General features: G+C 35.4%; 1 protein-coding gene across 1 annotated transcript; it reads left to right on the top strand.

Annotated features, from left to right (window-relative positions):
- The first annotated feature begins 1,428 nt into the window (after nucleotides 1-1,428).
- LOC144977398 (ATPase WRNIP1-like) lies at nucleotides 1,429-18,426 on the top strand. Its single transcript, XM_078922569.1, has 9 exons — nucleotides 1,429-2,120; nucleotides 3,506-3,700; nucleotides 5,457-5,585; nucleotides 6,789-6,961; nucleotides 7,596-7,822; nucleotides 8,444-8,599; nucleotides 10,221-10,300; nucleotides 13,384-13,549; nucleotides 18,145-18,426. The coding sequence occupies exons 1-9, from the start codon at nucleotides 1,539-1,541 to the stop codon at nucleotides 18,297-18,299; spliced, it is 1,863 nt and encodes a 620-aa protein (XP_078778695.1). The 5' UTR covers nucleotides 1,429-1,538; the 3' UTR covers nucleotides 18,300-18,426.
- The last annotated feature ends 4,668 nt before the right edge of the window (nucleotides 18,427-23,094 follow it).

Raw genomic sequence — 23,094 nt, 5'->3', positions numbered from 1 at the left:
AAAATTCTGATCCCGAAGTTAAGTCCTTGTGTAAGGCACTTACCACACATTACTTTACTCGACTCAGGTGTGAATGTATAACTATCTATAAGCAGTGACGGATACTATTAAGAGTTTTAGTACAAAAAAAGACCCGAAACAGGCGACTGGTACTTTATGAAATGGATGTAGGTTTGTATGGCGTGCTAGGGGGAAAATTGAATTATTATGAAGTTCATTGATCCGTGGAAATGAGCTTTGAATTCATACACCTGCTTGACCACTCCGATTCCAATATAAACGACTGATTAATGTTCCCATATTATAAACTAGAGTTAGCTGAAAATCTTTCTCTGTCGGGTCCCCAAAAGTATGGAATAAATCAGACAAAGAAATCAAAGACGCTCCCGAGCTTTAATAATTTTAGGATTCTTTTGAAACTACTCCTTTTCAGATAAGTTAGCAATAATATTTGTTTTGTTTTTTCTTCCTAGGTATGGTCTTTTAGGAGCAATTTGTGAATTCTGCGAGCTGTTTTGATTGATGATTACATTAACATGTGTTGATATTTATTTATTTATTATAATTAAGGTGATGATGATGCTGGGCTGCTGCACCTGCTGATAATGATGGTGAAGAGTAATAAATTATAAAAATAATAATAAATACAATTCCCGTTATTCATCCCATAGGGGAGGTTTTTCTCTACGGTCTATTCTAAGGGAAGACTGGAATAACCAGGCGTCAGCCACAGTGCAGCGCCGCAAATTGAGCTAGGACGAGGTGACTTGCTCAAGGCCACACAGTGCAGCGGCGGGTGATCGAACTCGGTACCTTTGGGGTGCGAACCAAAGACCGAACCGCTGAGCCACGCTGCCCCTAATGATGATGATGATGATGATGATGATGATGATGATGATGATGATGATGATGATGATGATGATGATGATGATGGGAACTAAAAATTACACAGGCATCTAACATTGAAACATTCCATATTCAAAGCTAACGTTTTACTTTATTGTAGGGTAGTGTTCATTGATAGATGGATGCGTGTGTGTCATAGAAATAGCCATAGTGTCTGTCTGTGTGTGTGTGTGTGTGTGTGTGTGTGTGTGATATTCAACCTTTAGTAGGTTTAATGAAGTCTTGTCACACACGCGTGATACACCTACACGAATTTCCCTGCCACCCAGACACACTAACATCTGACAAGGAGTGAGGGCTGTGGAAGAACCACAGACTACCGTGTGCAAACGTTAGCGATTGGTATCGGATGGCAAACTGTGATCGTTTGAAATGATTCGAAACACTCGTTACTCGTTACCCCTCAACTCGCTCGGATCGTGATCGTCTCAAGTCTCAAGATCGTCTCAAGCTCGTCTCAAGTCTCAAGATCGTCTCAAGCTCGTCTCTACTCGTCAACTCGAATGAACGTTTTTTCAACTCGCTCTTCCGGAATTGAGATCGGACGGTGAATCGTGGCTTCGCGCTCGAATGTCGATCGAGTAAAAGCGATCGAATAACCCAACACTACTGCTGACAGAAGTAAACAAGCCATGGCTACGACAGCGGGAAGTACAATCAATTGTCCAATTTGTGGAAAATTGTTTAGCAGCAGTATAATCACTGAACATGCGAATTCATGTTTGAACTCCAAGGAAACTATTTCTAATGAGGATATGTCCGCCACGTCAAGTGGCATCAAAAGAAAATCGAATGATTGGGGCTTTTTTACCAAAAAGGCGCTCTCACTATCGTCCGGACTGAAAAATGCAAAACCATCAAAAATGAGCAAAATTGAGACTGGGGTGCAAAGTAATCCAGTTTGTAACAAAGAACCAAAAAGACCCCATGATGCTGATTCTATTGTCACTATTGATGTCGATGAAGAGCCGGAGCAAAATATTAAAGCCAATGTACCGGAGAAAGAAAAATCCAATGAAATCCAACATTTATCATCTCATGTGAATATTAAGATATTGAATTCTCCTTTAGCAGATAAAGTCAGACCACAGAATTTTGAGGATTATATTGGGCAAACAAAAGCAGTTGGCAAGAATAGTATGCTCCATTCTCTTCTTCTCAAAGGCAACAATATCCCATCAATGGTTTTATGGGGTCCGCCAGGTTGTGGAAAGGTAAGGAGAGGTTTTTCATACTTTAAAATCTTTTAATTTTAATTTCTTGATTCTATAGATAGATCACTCTTATTATTATCAGTTCTCAGTGTGTTTACTTCATTGACAGTTACCATTGTTTTGAAATAATAATTGTCATCATCATCATTATTATTATTATTACAAGTGGATAACCTGCAACATTTGTCGAGAAATAATGGCTTTTACAAACAGGCAGACTCTTTACATATTATTATACTGTTGAATCGTGGAAATTAACAGATTGAGATGAATAGTTTGACCCATCAACGATTAAACTAGGTCCGCTAATAAAGTCTGTAGGTGCTCACTAATGAATTTTGCAGTAAGACGGTCAGGTAGCAATTCCCAAAGTCAAATGACCGATAAGTAATAGTCAGAGAACCGTAGTTTTACATCACTAAAGGTTCTCACGAGTGAAAGGACCCAGGCACACTGTTTAGGTATTTTCAGATCACATACCTACATGCTACCACCTCCTTCATATAATCCTATGATAAGATATGTATGAAGACAAGGTAAAAGAAATTCAGTTTATTTATATTTGAAATTAGTAAATAATACGGATGCTAATCAAATTGACAAAAAATATAGTTTTAGATAAAGATTTATAATTTTTAGATATATGAATCTAATTTTAAATATTAATTCACCAAACGTTTTATAGTTCAAGGCTTACAAAATATTTTTAAAATATGACATGAAGTAACAATTTATTTAATAGTGACATCACAGAATCACCGATAGTATTGAGAGAGATTTAAAAGTATGTTATCAATTTTTGTTGTGGATATGCTAGAATTGCGTACTTGTAATGGAAGTCAACGGTCAAAAAGGACTAAGTATTGCGATAGCAGATTTTCTTCATATTTATTATGAGTCAACGGATGATAGAATTAGCCTAAAATATATAAGAAGATCTGCAAGTTACTCATATATCAGTAAAATATAGTTTGATGATTTTTAGATTTGCCAGTAATTCTGTGCTCTATCGTGTAAATTATACAGTTGGCTGTTCGGAACAATGTTGATCCCCAACCCTATTTTTTAAAAATGATAAATCATAATTATTATTATTATTATTATTATTATTATTATTATTATTATTATTATTATTATTATTATTATTATTATTATTATTATTATTATTATTATTATTATCATTATTATTGTTATTATTATTATTATTATTATTATTATTATTATTATTATTATTATTATTATTATTATCATCATTATTATTATTATTATTATTATCATTATTATTATTATTATTATTATTATTATTATTATTATTATTATTATGATTATCATTATTGTATTATCCACATTTTGTTCCTAATTTGATAATTTGTTCTTTTATCCAGACCACACTTGCTAAAATTGTAGCGCATCGGTGTCAGCGTGGTGGAAACACAAAATTTATTTCTTTCTCCGCTACATCAGCGAGTGTGCGTGATGTTAAGGAAGCTGCTGTTGTTGCCCAGAATGATCTGAAAATGTTGAGAAGGAAGACCATTCTTTTCCTGGATGAGATTCACCGTTTTAACAAATTACAACAGGTAGACACAGGCTTGCTGTTATGAATAATTAAATTATTATTATTATTATTATATTATTATTATTATTATTATTTTATTATTATTATTATTATTATTATTATTATTATTATTATTATTATTATTATTATTATTATCATCATCATTATCAATTTTATTATGATTATTATTATTATTATTATTATTATTATTATTATTAATATTTTTTTTTTCAGACAAATAAGGTTATTGGCCATAAAATAAACTCTTGAACCTTGAAACTATGACGAAATGAATTTGAATTGTCAGAGGGATAACTGAGTGAAGAGGGGATTGCACTTTAACCAGATGGACCCAGATTTGAGCCCCATTGTCGGCATTTCATTTTTATTTCTTTGAGCAAGGAGTTCTTCAGGGCCATAAGGCCCATGGATCCAGATTTTATCCCAGTTTCTTTAGCACTCATTGGACAGTAGCAATTAATTGCTTGCTACCTTTTGGATAGGATGCAAGTCTATTGTATTATACAAATTGAGCACCACATAATTTTTAACAATACAGTAAAAATCGCTGAAACTGAAATTCAAGGGATTTGGTATACTATTTGGGTTTTGAAATATTTCGGTTTAGATAAAGTTCAAAAGTTATCATGATTTTCCAAGGGTATTATTATTCCACTGCTATCATTCATCCCATTGACACACAATGCACCGCATCAAATTCTTTAACTGTTTGACTTTGTGGTTGAAGTAGTGTAACAGTGTGTATCTGTGAGTGGGTGTGTGTTCATCTTTATGGAGTCACAACATTAATGCTCTCAATGAGCACATTGTGTTCTCACCATCAAGTAAGAATGGACTGGTTCAGATTGGTTGGGAAGTGGAAGTGAATTGGGGGGTAGAGAGGCCACAAAGACGAACAATAAGTCATGGATTAGTGTGTATCTTTTCGATTTAAAGATAGACCACATAGCCGCACCATAATGCAGGTTTGGTCTATGTTTCATACCCAGAGGGTATTGAGCTTGACTCCTTGCCGCTCACTTGCAGTGCTGCATTGAGGCTGATGCTTAGGTTATTCCAGTCTTCCTTTGAAATAGACACTGAAGACAAATTTTGCCTTGGGGATGAAGAAAGGGTTTTTTATCGATTGTATTACTTTTTTTGAAAATATCAAAGTTTTGCTGTGGCTGTGTGGTCTAGTAGTATGTCACTTGCCTTCAGATCAGAAAGTCCAGGGTTCGAGTCCTTACCTGAGCAGGACATAGTCGAGTCCTTGGAAAATCCTCTCTTTACTCTCATTCTCCCCCTGTACTCGAGTTTAAAATGAATACCTAGCTGTTATTATCAGTTATCAGTGTGTTTACTTCATTTCTCTCTGTTGTCTCTGTCCCCTAACAGGCCTTGCACCTCATCCTACATGTTAAGTGTAGCTGTTGACCAGGGACCCCTTGCGGCTATGTAGTCTAGTGGTATGACACATTGGATTGGAAGGTACTGGGTTTGGGCCTCGCTCGGCGTATAATTGAGTCCTTGGAAAAGGCTCTTCACTCACATTCTCTCATCGTACTCAGGTGTAAAGTGAGTACCTGGCCGTTAACAGCGTTGTCTCTGTGGGAAAAAATTACAATATTGCCTAACTACTAACAGGCGTCATTTCCAGTTCTACATGTTACGCGTTGCTGTTGGTCATGGACCCCTTGTAAAGTACTTTGAGCAGGTTTAGTGGATACTGTGGTATATAAATACTCAAGTTTAATCCTGTTTCTATTGTCCACCAGGATGCCCTTTTACCTCATGTGGAGAACGGAATCATCACTTTGATAGGAGCAACGACAGAAAATCCATCATTTCACATCAATAGTGCTTTACTCAGCAGGTGTCGTGTGATAACTTTGGAAAAACTACAGGTACATTCCCACTTTTAATCCACTGTGTCAATCTGTTTTTATATCAAGAGTGAGCCGGTTGAATAGCATACCAAGGAAAACATACCAAAATGATTTAGTCCCTTAACCTTGTTTCAAGCAAAGGGATTATAAAGGTAAAAATGGCATTCTGTGGCCAAAATGAGATTTCTTTTTTAAAACAATAGTTAAACCATTTATCTTTCATTTCCCAAAAGCATTCTTTAGTAATTCTTGTCTTTATATTTTAAAATATTTTTAATGGGCAAATTGAAGAGATATATTGAAATCTGCGTATCATTTGACCAGCAAATGTATTTTTTTTCCAATCTAATTTGACTCGTGATTTAGCATTGAAAGTTTGGCATGATTGGTATCGTTATTTTTGGCATTATCGCCCCATACACTGTTTGTTGTTGTGTGCATGAACGCTTCTTTTTATATGATTTCATGTTGATGATTCTGTTACTTTAATGTTGTTTGCAAGAAATTGTGTTGTTTAACTTTAAAGCTGCTTTTCTCAACATGTTTTAAGTTTTTCCCACGAACCACAAAAGGAATGGAACAATCTGCCAAAAATTATAATGACAGCACCAAGTTATTAACAATGTCTGGCCTCTCTGAGCACTTACAACATGGCACAGCATTTGTCGAACAAAGAAGAAGGAGATTCATAGTGATCGGAATTTATAGATTTTATTTATTTATTTTTAGTTTAAAGAAAAAAAGTCATTATCCTCAGGGATGGCATTTATAATGACTCAAATTTTATGATTTTAGCTTAATTAAAATTTAATTTTAAGGATTTTGTTCTCCCCAGCATGTTTATAAGTGAGCAATACAGGGCCACACTATAGATACTTAGGTCAGAATTGTACACAAAGATAAATAAATATAGACTGTTTTCTTCTTTCATTCAACAAAATGAAATTGATTGTTGTATATTTCAAATGTCTGATTATTATTTAACTGTTTAGTGTTTGCTGTTTTGAAAACGAAATTGATTTTAAGTATCGGTATGTAACATTATTTTGTTGGCTCTAACTACTCTCTCCAGTGACCATTCATAAGTTTTTACTGTACATTTTTGTATTATTCAGAATATCTTCCCCATGTATAAGAGATCTGATAGTTTCCATTTCTTTTTAGTCTATAATAAAACCGTTATGTGCATTTTTGAAAATTTGTTCCATTTATTATTATCAGATAGAAGATGTAAAGATGATAGTCAGGCGTGCCTGTCGTAAAATGGGAGTGCGCATTCAAAAATCACCGGAGGAAAATTCGTCAGAAAATGAAACTGGAGACACGAAGGAAGATGGGGACGAAGACAGTCTTTGGGAACAAGAGTTCTCCTTAGATTCAAATCATAATGAAAGGTATGTTATTTGATTGGGGTGGCCGAGCGGTTAAGGCATTGCACTGTGACCCAGATGGTGTAGGATAAGAGCCCCACTTCAGGCACATTTGTTTTTTCCTTGGGGAAGATGATTACCCCCACCCCCAATTTCCTAACTTTGGAAAACAGGGGTTATTCCACTTGGGCAGGGGTGTCAGAAAAACATCTCGACCTCACACAGGTTCAATCTTAGACCCTTTGCGTGTGAAGCAAGTGTTCTACCGAGCTATCAGGACCCCCAAGTCTGCAAATCCAAATGATGAAAGCAAAAGGAAAAAAGAAATATGTTTCATTGTCACAACCTGACAACAAATATCTTGCTTTAAGAGCAATTTTTAGTCATCATTTGTATATTCAAAAAGTCTTTCCTTCAAGAGTTCCTTGTGATATAAAATAGATGATTTTACCAGAGAAAGAGATTTTCAATGCACTTTCATTCATTTTTTGTTTTTATCTGCGATTGATTTTATATTAGAGAGAGAGAGTGATAGAGATGTACTTTCATTTGTTTTTGTTGTTCTGTGATAGATTGATTTTAGTGACATCCCTCCCATCTCCATCGAATTAACAAAAACAATATAAAAAACATTAACATAAACATATTTCACCTTCAGCCCTATTCAAGTGTACATAGAAGAGAATGCCGTTGACGCCTTGTCTGGACTAGTTGATGGAGATGCAAGAACTGCCCTAAATGGTTTACAGATGACAGTTCAAGCTAGACTGATGGAAAAGAGGAAAGAGACAAATGGGGGAGACTGTGGTGATGGAATTATCGTTGTCACTCTGGACAATGTGAAGGAAGGACTACAGAGGTCTCATGTTTTGTATGACAGAAATGGTAAATGGCATAGATTTTTTACAAGGAGATGTTCAATGCGCCTGTAAAGCACTTTGAGCATGTTTAGTGGATATTGCGCTATATAAAAGCTCAATGTTTTTTTTACAAAATTTTCATAGCCGTCAAGTGTCATAGCTGCGGCTATGTGGTCTAGTGGTATGACACTCGCTTTCGGATTGGGAGGAATATGAGTAAAGACTAAGAGTAAGGACTCAACTAAACGCGGCCCACAGTGGGACTCAAACCTGGGGTCCACCGTTCCGAAGGCGATTGTCATACCACGGATCATAAAGACGCATATTTTAAATCAAATTCAGTATTGTAGATGTTCCTGTCATACTTTTAACACACTCGGCCCTTGGCCTCTATCCCATGCTGTCAACTTTTCCAGAAGAATTTTGGTACTTTTTATAGTTACTCAATCTAAAAGAAAATTGGAATGTATACAGTTTTATTCAACTATAAATATCATGCAACAATTAAAAACAAGACATATAATTTGTCTCAGAAAAATGTAAATCATGATGGGATAAAACTATTCACAGTCAAATACCGAGGTACTCGGCATTAGGATTGGGCGAGTTAAAGGAACAACTCTATTAAACAGGAATTCCTTTACAGGAGAGGAGCACTTCAACATAGCATCAGCCTTGATCAAATCTATGCGAGGCTCCAACGACAGTGCTGCGCTCTACTGGATGGCTCGTATGTTGGAAGGGGGGGAGAGTCCACTTTTTGTAGCCAGACGTCTTGTGGTATTTGCCAGTGAGGATGTTGGTAAGTCTTGAAATAGGAAAAGCTTGTGATATTTACCAAAAACAATTGTTATAGCCATCCCTCCTCTTCAGTGGACATTAAACTTATGTAGTCTAGTGGTTTGATGCTCACCTTTGGATTCGAATGTCCAGGGTTCGAGTACTGCTGTGAGCGACGCATAGTTGATTCCTTGGAAAAGGCCATTTACTCGCATTCTTTCACTGTACTCAGATGTAAAATGAGTACCTGGGCATTAACAGCATTCGTCTCTGTTGGAAAAAAAAAATTGTAATATCGCCAAACAGGTGTCATGTCTTGCCTACATGTTTAGTGTTGCTGTTGGCTAGGGACCCTTTGTAAAGCACTTTGACCATGTTTAGTGGAATTGCGCTATATAAATGCTCACACGGTTGTTGGGGATTTTAATAATTGTTTTATTTTTTCTTTCAAAGATGTTTTTGGGGTACCTACATGTTAAGTAAAGGAGGGAGGGGTGCATTTATTGGATGAAAAAAATTAGGGTAATACTTTTGTATACACTTGCTGCTTACAGTCCAACAGGATACAAATACAAGCTTGAAGGAAATTGGTTGATCAATGAGAGACTCATCCTTTGAGGGCTATGAGATCTGTGTCTGTCTGTAGTTGTCTATGTATATTATTCATTTGTTGTTTACTCTCTACCAATCACTACCAAACTCAGTGTAAGGATTCTACTTTTTTAAAAAAAATAACCACACTTTACAATCACTTGAATCGCATTGATCAGTGTAAAGTTTTCAAATTGGCTATTCCTCTAAATCATATTCCACCCAGCCAGTAGTTTATCCCAGTTTATACAAGATGAAATAAATAATCGAAATTGCTTGCTACCCTTTGAATAGGATGCTAGTCTACCGTAAAGCATTTCCACTGAATCTAACTTGCCCAGCTACCCAATCACTGCTGGGAGGACAGTGGGGTTTTTTATTGAAAATCTCGACTTTATCCAAGATTGATCTGTCTCTTTGCAGGAGGAGCAAATGCTCTTTCTACCAACTGAGCTATTGGTAACTCAGCTCTCACCAAGTTGCTACCATTGCACTAATTCTTCAAGGCAACCTCATCTTGTCCCATGACTTTTTTATTTTCTTACAGCTATGTAGTCTTGTGGTTTGACAGTCACCTTCAGGCTAGAAGGTCCAGGGTTCGAGTCCTGCTCTGAGTGGTGCATAGTTGAGTCCTTGAGAACAAGGCTGTTTACTAACATTCACTCACTGTACTCAGGTGTAAAATGAGTTCCCGGCTGTTAACAGTGTTGTTTTTGTCTGAAAAAAATTTGTAATTTCGCCTAATAAGTGTCAAGTCTCGTCTTACATATAAAGTGTTGCTGTTATCTAGGAACTTCATGTAAAGTGCTTTGAGCATGTTTAGTGGATATTGTGCTATATAAATGCTCTAGTTTTTATTGTGCTTTTTAGCTCTATTGTCTACATTATAGTATTGATGCCATGTTTTTAGGTAAAATACGCATAACATCCGCCGGCTGGATATAACATATCAACACAAAAAAAAACATGTATAATCTTGAACGTTTGTCGTCTTGATTGATAGAATTTAGTGAGAACTAATCATTAAAAAAGGCTGTCTATTGTATTTCCAGGTTTAGCAGATCCGACTGCCTTGAGCCTTGCAGTGTCAACTTTCCAGGCTTGTCAGTTGATTGGGATGCCAGAGTGTCAGGTTAGATTGAGCTTTAAAAAAAATAATTTTAATTGAGCTTTTATATAAGGCACTATCCACTAAACGTGCTCAAAGCGCTTTACAAGGGTTCCCTGCCCAACAGCAACACATAATATGTAGAACAAGACATGACACCTGTTAGGCGATATTACAATTTTTTTGGGACAGAGACAACGTTGTTAACGACCAGGTACTCATTTTACACCTGAGTTCAGTGAGAGAATGTGAGTAAAGAGCCTTCTCCAAAGACTCAGCTATGGCTCGAACCCCGGACCTTCCGATCCGAAAGCGAGGGTCATACCACAAGACCACATAGCCGCACATCTCAACCAATTACACATTACAAAGTGGTCTCCCATAGTGGGCAAGGAGGCACTTACTGTGTCTTCTATCCCCCTATATCTGTTTTCCAACTTGCTTTCTGTTTGCATGGAATGAGATTCCTTGGTTTTGTCCTGGCCCTGGTCGGATACCCTGGCTGAGAGGGAAACACTCAAAGGAGGTTTTGTAAGATGATATTTTTTCCCTCGTAAATCATCTCTCTGTTATGCACTGTATTATGTTTTGGTTACATATTATATATCATCTTGTCCCATGACTTTTTTATGTTCTTTTGATCACTTGTGTTGCATATTATATATAATTTGTAAACATTTGAGTGTATTCCTCTTAGTGGGGACCTGTGCTTGTGTCTGGATAAGACTTTTTGGTGATCTCAAACTAAGTACTTTGATGGCATGGTCTTGGAATCTACATCTGTTTCGTATTTGAACCAATTCCCCTTTGTCTTACTTTTTCTTGGGTGCTTTTATTCTCATTCTATAACTTTTTATTATCCCATTTTCTTCCTTTTTACTGGTGCTGATATTACCTTCATGTGTTGCAAGCGCCCGTAAAACCCTTAAAAAAAAAAAAAGACATTACAAAGTGGGAGTTGATAATCAAATTATGTGTTATAAAAGAATGAAAGATTCAGTACAAAGAGTTCGTGGAAAAAGCTATTTTTACTTGTATTCTCTTTCACTGTACTCGGCTGTAAAATGTGTACCAGACCGATAACAGCATTGTCTGTATCAAAAAATAAATTGTAATATCCCCTTACAGGTGTCATGTCCTATGCTGCATTTTAATAGTTGCTGTTGACTTGGAACCCCTTGTAAAGAACCTTGAGCATTTTTAGTAGATATTGCGCTATAAAAATGCTCATGTTTGGGTGGTAGGCAGGGGGAGGGGGAGGGGGGGTATACATAATGAAGTTGTGTCTTCTGAAGAAAGATGATAATCTGTGACAATAATAAAAGTCAAAGTGATACTTAGCTGCTAGAATCTGTGGACTGTAAAAAGTCATAAACAAAAATTAATACTCTAAAACAAGAACAAAATACCAAACACAGAACGTTTCGGGCTCAAAACCCTTCTTCAGCCAACAACAAAAAAACAATACATACATTACTAAAAAACCAGAACGTCGATTTTTTTTTGTTTACTACTTGTAACAATAATATGCTCATTAAAACATTTTTATTTTGGGGTGTTTTAGTTTTAGATGCTGGAAGTTAAGCTTTTAGTTTAAAATATGAGACTTGAGTTATCTAATAAGTTTATTGGGTTTTCTTGAATTATATTATTGAATTATACACTGCAACACGTGTACACGGTTGTACAATGAATGGCACATACTGTGATGAATTCTCAATGCCTGCGTATCCAGGTTTCATCAATGCAATGCTACAGATACTAGGATAAAATTTAGCCTCACCATAGGATTTCAATATTTTCTTCTTCTTCTTCTTCTTCTTCTTCTTCTTCTTCTTCTTCTTCTTCTTCTTCTTCTTCTTCTTCTTCTTCTTCTTCTTCTTCTTCTTCTTCTTCTTCTTCTTCTTCTTCTTCTTCTTCTTCTTAAATAAATTGAGCCTTTATTCAGTGCAATATCCACTAAATGTGCTCAAAGCGCTTTACAAGGGGTCCTTACTTCTTCTTCTACTTCTACTTTTTCTTCTTCTTCTTCTTCTTCTTCTTCTTCTTCTTCTTCTTCTTCTTCTTCTTCTTGAACTCTCCAATATTATCGAGGATCACTCCACTGTTTGTAGGGTATTACATTGTAAACTTGTTAAAAACACGGCACATAATACTAATGAAAATACGTAGTCACAATGTGAGCTATAGCAACTGCTTGAAGGCATTGGTAACCGGTTACACCCATGTCAGCTGGGTGGCTATTCCAAAGTCGGGCATTGGAATTAGAAGGGAAAATCGAATTCAAATGGGAGTCAGTTTTTGATGTTGGGATGGTTTATTGTGTATTATATTTTTATATGAAGTATTTGATTGGTTGTATGCTTTTTAATGGAAATGTTGATTTACACACATTAGAAATAATAATAATAATAATAATAATAATAATAATAATAATAATAATAATAATATAATAATAATAATAAAATAATAATATAATAATAATAATAATAATAATAATAATAATATAATAATAATAATAATAAATAATAATAATAATAAATAATAATAATAAATAATAATAATAATAATAATAATAATAATAATAATAATAATAATAATAATAATGATGATAATGAATGATATAATATGAATGATGATGATGATGATGATGATGATGATGATGAGATGATGATGATGATGATGATGATGATGATGATGATGATGATGATGATGATGATGATGATGATGATGATGATGATGATGATGATGATGATAATATATGATAATAATAATAATAATAATAATAATAATAATAATAATAATAATAAAATAGCACTTATTATAGCACTTTACCTTGTCTAAACAGGCACCAAGCGCTTTACATTGACATCAAATGAAATATACAAATACATAAACATATCATTAATTGATTACATTCGAAGCAAGTGGGTTTTCAGTAGTGTTTTAAAAACTTGAAGGGATGAAGATGACCTAAGGGAGCTGGTAGGGAATTCCAACATTGAAGGGTGGCAAATTGAAACGATTGAGTGTGAATCAACCTTACGAAGTATCTTTGGCCTAAACCAATTTATATTAAGCTTGTCTACCTAATTTTCTCATTGTAGATCAATCTGGCTCATTGTGTGGTTTACCTGTCCAGAGCCCCAAAGTCAGTGGAGTCGCACACTGCATATCACCTAGCCAAGCAGAGTATTCAGAACCATAATGGACCCCTCCCATCCGTACCTCTACACCTTCGGAATGCCTCCACTCAGCTGATGAGAAAGATGGGTGAGAAATACTATAGATGGAACGAAATTGATGCCACACAGCTCTTTGTTATTGTTTTTAGACAGCCAATTAAATGATAAGTTCTCACTGAATTCAAACAACAAGACTATGAATATAAAAGTTTAAATTGCACGTAGTTTCTTGTGTTGGTACGTTATTATATGCGTCTGGCAGATGTTTTGAGTATTTTAACTAAATGCATAGCATCAATATAATACTATACTGGTAATCAGCAGGTCTGAGATTTGATTCCCAGTTGAGGTAGGCTCATCGATGGCTCATACGGTAGAGTGAAAAGGTTTGAACTGAGATATTGCCAAGTTTAGTTAGAAGGTCAATTTTTCTTTTTAAAAATGAGTTCTTGTCATAAATGTGACCCTCCGCCTCGAAGCGGTATTAAGTCGGGATTTGGAAAACGAAGAAAACCGGTTTTAAAGTGGAAATGGTCAAAATTATCAAATTTCAGTTTTTGGTTGTTTCAGAAACTACAATCATTTTTCTACACGAAAACATAATAATTCAACATAAACAATGACGATAAGTTATATAAATTTCAAGTTTAAAAATGCAACTATCAGTGACACATTCAAAACGAGAGTTGACTTTCTCTCAGAGACCCACCCTTTCCAAGGCTTAGTAATACCGAGTCTTTTTCTCCACCAATAAGATGTAAGATATCACAGCAAAGGGCGTGTCTTTATCTATCTCAGAGAAAGCATGACTGTTTTCACAATTTCATGGTTCAACCAATAATGGACTTTAAAAACTGTAAACAAGTCTAGGTTTTTCCCTGACAACCTTACAAATGAATGATTCTGATTGGTCAACGCTCATCACATGCGCTGTGGCTGTAGACCATAATGCTCGGGCGATGCTTCATGACGTCAGCATGCGTGTGTTACATATGTGTGTGTTTGTGCATTTTGATACACACCACGTGCTATTATCTCTTTGTCGAGCTGCATCGAGGTGAGGGTCCTCCTTTGTCCCTCTTTTTTTATTCATGAAATTATAGGACATGCTAAGACTTTAATAGGACAACAGTTGACTAATCTTACACTTACAGAGATTGTTGTAGGATAAATATTTAATTTTAAGTACAAAAGCAGAACAATAAATAGAACCTTCAACAATTAATGAACTCCCGATGGAAATACGTGTAACTAAAAAATGAAATGGATGGATAGATACACAGACAGAAAGACAAACCTATAAATGGATAAATAGATAGGTAGATAGATAGATAGATAGATAGATAGATAGATAGTAGATAGATAGATAGATAGATAGATAGTAGATAGTAGATAGATAGATAGATAGATGAAGAGGGGAGAGAGACAAACAGAGAGAGAGAGAGAGAGAGAGAGATGGATGTTCGTTTTGTCGTGCTTTCTTTGTATACTGAAAGAAAGGAGGAGGGGGGGGGCGGTCTTTTTAGACAATGAACAATGTGGGTGAACGCTAAGGACAACTTGAGAGATTCAATAACAGGTTTTCATGTAAGTCACTACACAATAAGCCCCACCCCCCCTCCTCAAGCTGTCATCTGACTCAAAATGGAAACAATGCAATGATTGATTTGACCAGCCCATTTCTTTAATTGCAATCTCATTGGTCAATATGTTTCCAGTTGATTGACTATGACTTACTTTGTAACAAAATGCTTTCTTTAAAGTATCCCTACAATTCTTTGCTCCGCCTCCATCCCTTTCTTCATGTCTACCTCACTCTCTCCGTCTCCCTTTTGTTTCGTTCACGCACACACACACACATACACACACATACACACACAAACACACACACACACACACAAACACATACAATTATACATGTTTCAATCTTTATTCTATTTCCCTCGCGTCCTCTTAATGCACAAGCAGTCTCACTCCCCTCCCCCTCTCGCTCCTCTTTTTCTCTATATCTCTCTCTTTCTTTCTTTCTCTCTCTCTCTCTCTCTCACACACACACACACACATGTGTGTGTGTGTGTGTGTGTGTGCGTGCGTGTGTGTGTGTGTGTATTTTACTCTCTCATTCTATCTCTTCCTCTCTAATTCTAATCCTCTTTCTTGATAATTCTTTCCCTGCCCACCCGGCTTCAACTAGTTTCAAAACTGTACTTTCAAATTATAAAACCTTCTTTAACTTTTGGCATTTTGAAATCGTATTTTCTCTATTAAATAAGACAAACATTTCACATTAATATCACATTAATAATACATTATTTCATTGATTCTTTATTCAAATATCAAAAATTCTTGAAAAAGTGAACAATTGTCGGCATTTTTTTTTCCAGTGTTTTATTTGTTTAAGAACATCTTACATAATAATGAATAACTACAAAAGTAATTATTGGATTGTTCCAAAAATTTGTATGTACATTATTAGATGTATAATCTAAGCTCATGCCAAATTTCACTATTCTCGTCAAATTTTCGATGCCCGTATCTAATGAATTATCTTTGCCCATTGATTTGACTGTGCGAGAAAACGGTGCCTCACTTCAAAGTCGATTTTCTCAAAATTTGGTTTTCACACTCCCCCTACTTCAGACGGTCATATCTCGGCAATGAATGATCAGAATTGTATAAATTTGGTATCAAATTTTAAAGCATAAAATAAGCTATGATTGGGTACCAAAAACCCAAAATTGAAAAATCCGACTTAATACCGTTTCGAGGCGGAGGGTCACAAATGATTAAATCAACCCTTTTTGTACCAACCCTTTTTGTACATCTTCGAGAAATATCAAAGGTTGATTTCACTTCTAAATATCTTTTACAGCTAATCAAGTTGAAAAAGTATGAAATTTGAGAAAAGTTGCTGTAAAGCGCTGCAGATCACAATTAACGTGGATGTTTAGGCGCTATATTTATTTATTATTTATTTATACCTTTCCCATACATCTGACCATAACTTCGTCAAAAATCACCCAATTTACTTCAAATAAAGATTAAAATACACTGGAGAGCATATTCTTTCAGAAAATGAAAAAAAATGCAAATCCAAAATTTTCACCTTCCGACTGATTATGTCATGCACTGAAACGAAATTGTAAATTTAGAATTTTTTGGCTATCCCCTTTTCTTCCTTTTGACTGGTTCAGCAACTAAAAGCAAACCTGCCTAAACGTGCGGCTATGTGGTCTTGTGGTATGACACTCGCTTTTATATCAGAAGGTCCTGGGTTTGAGCCTCACTCGCTCGGCGCATAGTTGAGTCCTTGGAAAAGGCTCCTTAGTCACATTCTCTCACCATACTCGGGTGTAAAATGAGTACCTGGCCGTTAACAGTGTTATCTTTGTCAGAAAAAAAAATTTGTAATATCGCCTAACAGGCGTCATTTCTCGTTCCTACATGTTACGTGTTGCTGTTGGTCAGAAACCCTTTGTAAAGTGCTTTGAGCACATTTAGCAGATTTGTGCCATATAAAAGCTCAATTTTTTTATTTATTTTTTTTAATCAGAAAAATTCTGTTTTCAGTTGACATTATAACTACTTTTTTTAAATGACCAATTTGTGTTTAAATACCTCAAATTAATGCTTTAAACTCCTTTATATACTATCTCTGACAACAAAGCTACGTTTTCAAGAAGTTTATTAAATGAAAGTCACTTAAAAGGCGTCATGTCCCGTCCTACATGTTAAGTGTTGCTGTTGGCCAGGGACCCCTTGTAAAGCACTTGAGCATGTTTAGTGAATATTGCGCTATATAAAAGCTCAATTTAAAAAAAAAAAAAATTTAATAGGACAAGATAAATTCGTAGTTCTACAAAATTTTTGTAGTAGTAGGCAGGTGTGGTAAAAGTGCCACAAGCACTGTAAAGCAGTCCTTCAGTGTAACAAATTAGAAAGCAGGCACTGGCGTAAGATAAAGATTTGAGAATGTGTGTGAAACTGTGAGACAAAGCAGAAAGAAAAATACAAGAATAAACCATCCCAAAAAATCAGCCTGGCCCTCAGAGCCATTAATTAGGCCCATGGACATGGAGCCAGACTTTATCCACGTTTATTTATTAAACATGAAAAAAGCAATAGTCATTGCTTGCTAACTTTTGGGTAGGATGCTAGTCTATTGCAAATTACTTTCCACCAAATCTAACAGACCCGCTACCCAATCACTGCTGGGTAGACAGGACAAAATCTCAATTTTATCCGGCATCAATCCCCATTCTTTTGTGTAATGAATGAATAACATTTATAAATAACGATTTTCCCTGTGCAACACAGTCTCTAAGTGCTTTTAAAAAACTAGAGCTTTTATAAAGCACAATATGCACTAACATGCTTAACTCACTAACACTACCGAATATATCCATAACAATTTTTCCTATGGAGGCAACGCTGTTAATGGCCAGCTACTCATTTTAACCTGAGAGAACATGAGTAACGAGTCTTTTTTAAGGACTTAACTATGCACAGAGCAAGGCTCGAACCCAGGACCTTCCGATATGAAAGCGAGTGTCATACCACAAGACCACATAGCTGCATGAAGCGAGCACTTTACCAACTGAGCTATCTAAACCCCCGTCTTGTCCATTGACAGCCTGCAGAATAATTTTGATTGAACAAGTTCTTAATTATTATTTTCCCCAGGTTACGGTGAGGGTTACAAATATCCCCCAGCTTTTGAAGGTGAAGTCAATCAAGAATATTTCCCTCCATCTATGGCCGGCACAGACTTCTTTGATTTTATGAAAGGACAACGACCAAGAGACAAAACAGTGGCAAGTGGCAATTTTCCAAGTTGAGAGCAGAACTTTAACTGTTGATCTTCTTCTTCTTCTTCTTCTTCTTCTTCTTCTTCTTCTTCTTCTTCTTCTTCTTCTTCTTCTTCTTCTTCTTCTTCTTCTTCTTCTTCTTCTTCTTCTTCTTCTTCTTCTTCAATGAATGAATGAATACATTATTTATTGTCGGTAAAAATACATATTATGCATACATGTTTTAAACATCACAACAATAAGTAACAATGACAACAAAATATAAATGTTGTAATTTGAAAAAATAATGATGTATATTTGCTAAATAAAATCTGATTTAAAATCAGTAAGCCCCTTTAAGGCTTTTCACCGGCTGCTTTTCACCGGCTTAAGAATTTTTAAAAAATGCTTTGCACATAAATCAAATACTATATATTATACCTAAAAAATTGACATGTCTCACTTATTCATTAAATTTGAATATCAAATATATGTTAACAGGAAACAGATCTGAACTAGTTTGAGAATCTGACACCTTTGTTATAAGTAGGTACCACAGGCGAGCGCCGTGAATCGGTGGAAAGTTGTTATCGATGGCGTTGATTGTGAAAAACTCTCCACTTTACCTCACAATATCTCAACTTCTAATGCTCGAAACAAAATACAATTTGTTTTATTTTAAAGATCAACTTCTGATCTTTGTAATGCATCTTAAAACATACTTTTGCGATTAAAAAGAGTTTCATAATCAATCGCGAACGAGACCCGGTTTTAGATAATTTTGCCTAGCGGATCGCGAGAAAATTTCGAGGTCGCGATTTTCTCTTTTCATTCACGTTGTGAAAATCAAGGTTGTGCCGCGGAGAATTGGCGTATGATGCTAAGAATAGTATCATTAGAAAGGGCAAAACTTCTCTTTCTTTTGACACTTCCTGCCCCGATATCAGATTCAAAATGGCGGAGCGAGTGGCGAGGAAAGCACATTGTCGTGCTATTTTTAACATTTTTTAATACTTTTAGCGATGTCCGCTCACGTCTGTTTAAATAAGCAGAGAGCTTAATGTTCCAGCTTTATTTTGATATCAAATACAACCAAATCGGATGAATTTTCACGGCACAATGAAAAAAATAATCCCGCTGGTGAAAAGAACCTAGTCCAGGGTTGCCAGTTTGGCATTTTAAATGCCAGATTCCAAAAATCTGGCATTTTTGAAAACCGTTTGGCATTAGAAAAATCATTTGGCATTTGGCATTTTCTTTTCTTGTATATTGTACTTCAAATGACACCTTTTCTCAACCGTGGTGTAGTGGTTTAGCACTCCACTTAGTAGTCAGTAGGTAAAAAATACCCCAACAGGAAATTTAGTATAATTCAAAAAAAAAGAAAAGAAAAGAAAACATGCAAGCCACCAGGATATGATAGTAAATTGTCTATCAAAAGTGACTAGTTTTCTTAGTGGGGTGGGAGTCAACAGACTTTGGCATTTTTTTTTGGAGTGTTTTGGCATTTTTTGAGTCTTCCCCTGGCATTTTGTTGAAAAATAATCTGGCAACCCTGACCTAGTCGGGGGGGGGGGGGGGGGGGGGGGGGGGGGTGGGTGGGGGGTCGTTTATTAGTTTATCATCAAACAAGTTGATTGGGCTTTATTTGTTTTTATTGCATCATACTATACCTGACCTGGGGCTTGCTTTATTTTTTAAAAACAGATTGAGAGCTGCAGAGGTGGTTTATTTTCTCTTTCTTTCCCTCCTCTCAATTACATTCATTGTTTTGTGGTTTAATCAGTTTCTGGATGCAAGGTATTTACCGGACAGATTCTATGTTAAATTGATTGTATATGGCTTTGTCTGAAAGAGCTTGAGAAGTTAATTCATTTGGTATAAGTTATGTTTGTATGTCTTTTGTTGACTAATTTCTATGAATTTTTAAAGGTATCTAATATTTTTAGTTATGCCTAATATTGAATTTCTATCCAAAATCCTTAAAAAATTTTGGATGCCATTGATAATATGTTGAGATGCTTTTGCTTCTATTGGATAGAGATAAGAATGACGAGTAATTTGATGTAAAGTATGTCATCCTATCTTTATTAGTTATTTTTTTGTTAATATTTTGATTTTGTGTATTTTCAGTATATTGACACCATTTTTTCCATGCCGTAATTTTGAGCTTGGCAGTGACCTTCGGCTCAATATAGAGCAATTACTATTTTCTCCACATTAACAAAAAAAATTAGGCTAAGAATTTATATACTTTTTTGCAAAGATATTGAGTTTGAGTAGTATACATGTTCATTTTTTTATCTATGAGGCTCCAAATATGGGTCCCTGGGCCTATATTTCCCATTTTTTAATATTTTGATGCTGTTTCTGTCATATTTGAGGATGGTTTCATTTAAGTATCATTGTTTTTTCATCTTAATATCTGCTTTTATTTTGTTTTATGATTGCATGTTTATGCAAAAAATGTTTATTTTAAATGTTATATAACCAACTTTTTTGTTTATGGCGTCATAAAGTCGGCAAAAAATGCGTAACCGGAATATGTGGGAAAAAAGTTCAATAAAATTCATTTTATCATATTTCATTTATTTGTTGACGGATTTTCATAATTCTTTTTGTGTTGTTCATTAATTTCAAAGCACTTTACAGTGGTTTAACTCTTTTTATGATAGCTCAATTTTGAAATTTTCGCTTGTGGTACCTATTATAAGAGTCTCTCAAGCCTATTCAAATCTGTCTCCATTCTCATGTGCTCTGGCAGATTATTCCACAAAACTGCAGGGGCATTACGAAAGGGCTGTTTACCAAATAGACCTCCTTACCTCCCTTGTTGAGATTCTATGCTAGCCGAGGACTTCTAGATGGTCTCAAACTAAACACATCCATGGAATCCATTTTGACCTCCCATGATGGGCAGGGAATGCGATTACTTGGTTTTATCCTGGCCCTGGCTGGAATCCTTGGACGTATCCTGGCCTTGGCTTGATTCCTTGGACGAGGGGGAAATTTGCCAAATGTTTAGTATTAGTTTTGGGGGATGATAGCCCTGCAGAAGTTACATGTGCGGCTATGTGGTCTCGTGGTATGGCACTTGCATTACCTTGTTGAGATTTTATGTCTATACCTCCCTTGTTGAGATGCTATATTTATACCTCCCTTGTTGAGATTCTATGCTAGGTGGGGGCTTCTAGCTGGTCTCAAACTACGCACATCCATGGAATTCGTATTTTGGAGTCATCTGAGTAGACCACCTTACCTCCCTTGTTGAGATTCTATGCTAGGCGAGGACTTCTAGCCTGTCTCAAACTGAGCACATCCATGGAATCCATTTTGATAGGATGGGGTGGGGTCTTCTGACCTCCCATGGCGGGCAGGAAATGCGATTACTTGGTTTCATCCTCGCCCTGGCTGGAGTCCTTGACAAGGGGGAAATTTGTCAAATGTTTAATATTAGGTTTGGGAGATGATAGCCCTGCAGAAATTATATATGCGGCTATGTGGTCTTGTGGTATGCACTGTGATTTACCAGAGGATCAGTTAGTTGAGATGCTAGGTCAAGAGGTCACTGCTCTCCCTCTCTTTACCTGCACTCTGGTATGATGTGCCTGCAGTCAGTGGAGCGAGTAGTCTAATTGGTCTGATAAATAATGGCATAGCCAAACAACAACTATCATGTAAAACTATATCACTCATAGTTAAGAATTAAATGCCCCTCACACAGTGGACTAAATATCATAGATACCATCAGTATATAATTCTTTCTCTGGAAAACAGCAAAGTAGACCCATATTCTCACTATATTTATCTTGTAAATCAAACATTTCTGGAATCCCTACAACAACAAGCAGATATTGAAGTTTATTATTATTCACACTAGTATATAGTACAAACAGTCTGCTTTCTGTTACTCTTATGTTAATCCAGTTCAACAAATATGTAACAAGTCTAGGGGTGGGTATCAAATTTCACTGGGAATATCCAGCAGTCTATGAGATGTCTAGGCCATCGTGGGTGATGAATTTGGACCAGTTAACATGATGTAAACAATGTCGTAATCATATCATGGACTTCCCACTGACCGTGGAACACTTAACAACACCAATACTAGAGTTTTCTCATTACAAGTTCATACAAATATAGTAAAGGAGTGAGAAGTTGTACTGCATATATGTCATATAAATGATAGTACTATTATATTATTATTATTATTATTATTATTATTATTATTATTATTATTATATTATTATTAATATTAATATTATTATTATTATTATTATTATTATTATTATTATTATTATTATTATTATTATTATTATTATTATTAATATTATTATTATTATTATTATTATTATTATTAATAGCATGTAGGGATGTACATACACCATGCAAGGAGCCCTTCAATATTTATTTTATACACATCTGTCATTGATTAAAGAAATATGAAATGAATGGGCTTGTTTCATTCACGTCTCTGTTGATTGATGTGGGAATGTTATATTTCACTGGTGGCACTACGTATATATTGTGAATTTTTAGAATTATGTCTGAATATATCTTATTTCATTGGAGGTGCCACTGTCAAACTCTCTGAGTACATTCATCTGATACCCCCACCCCCTCCCCTTACTCTTCCCAGTAAAACTTGCCTTTGTGGAATACTATCTGTAGACTGTTAACTGTTGATGTTTTTTCGTTGTTGACTGTGATGTGAATTAGCTGTAGTGTGATTGAGAAATCCATTTGTGAATTTTTGTAGGATCATAATGCATTTCTCTAAGTGTGTCTGTATATTTATATATATATATATATATATATATAAATATATATATATATATTATATATA

This window comes from Berghia stephanieae, chromosome 7 (genome assembly GCF_034508935.2).
Source record: "Berghia stephanieae isolate SIO BIC M18660-M18661 chromosome 7, UCSD_Bste_1.3, whole genome shotgun sequence".
Taxonomy (NCBI): Eukaryota; Metazoa; Mollusca; class Gastropoda; order Nudibranchia; family Aeolidiidae; genus Berghia; species Berghia stephanieae.
This window is presented reverse-complemented; position numbering and strand designations above follow the sequence as displayed.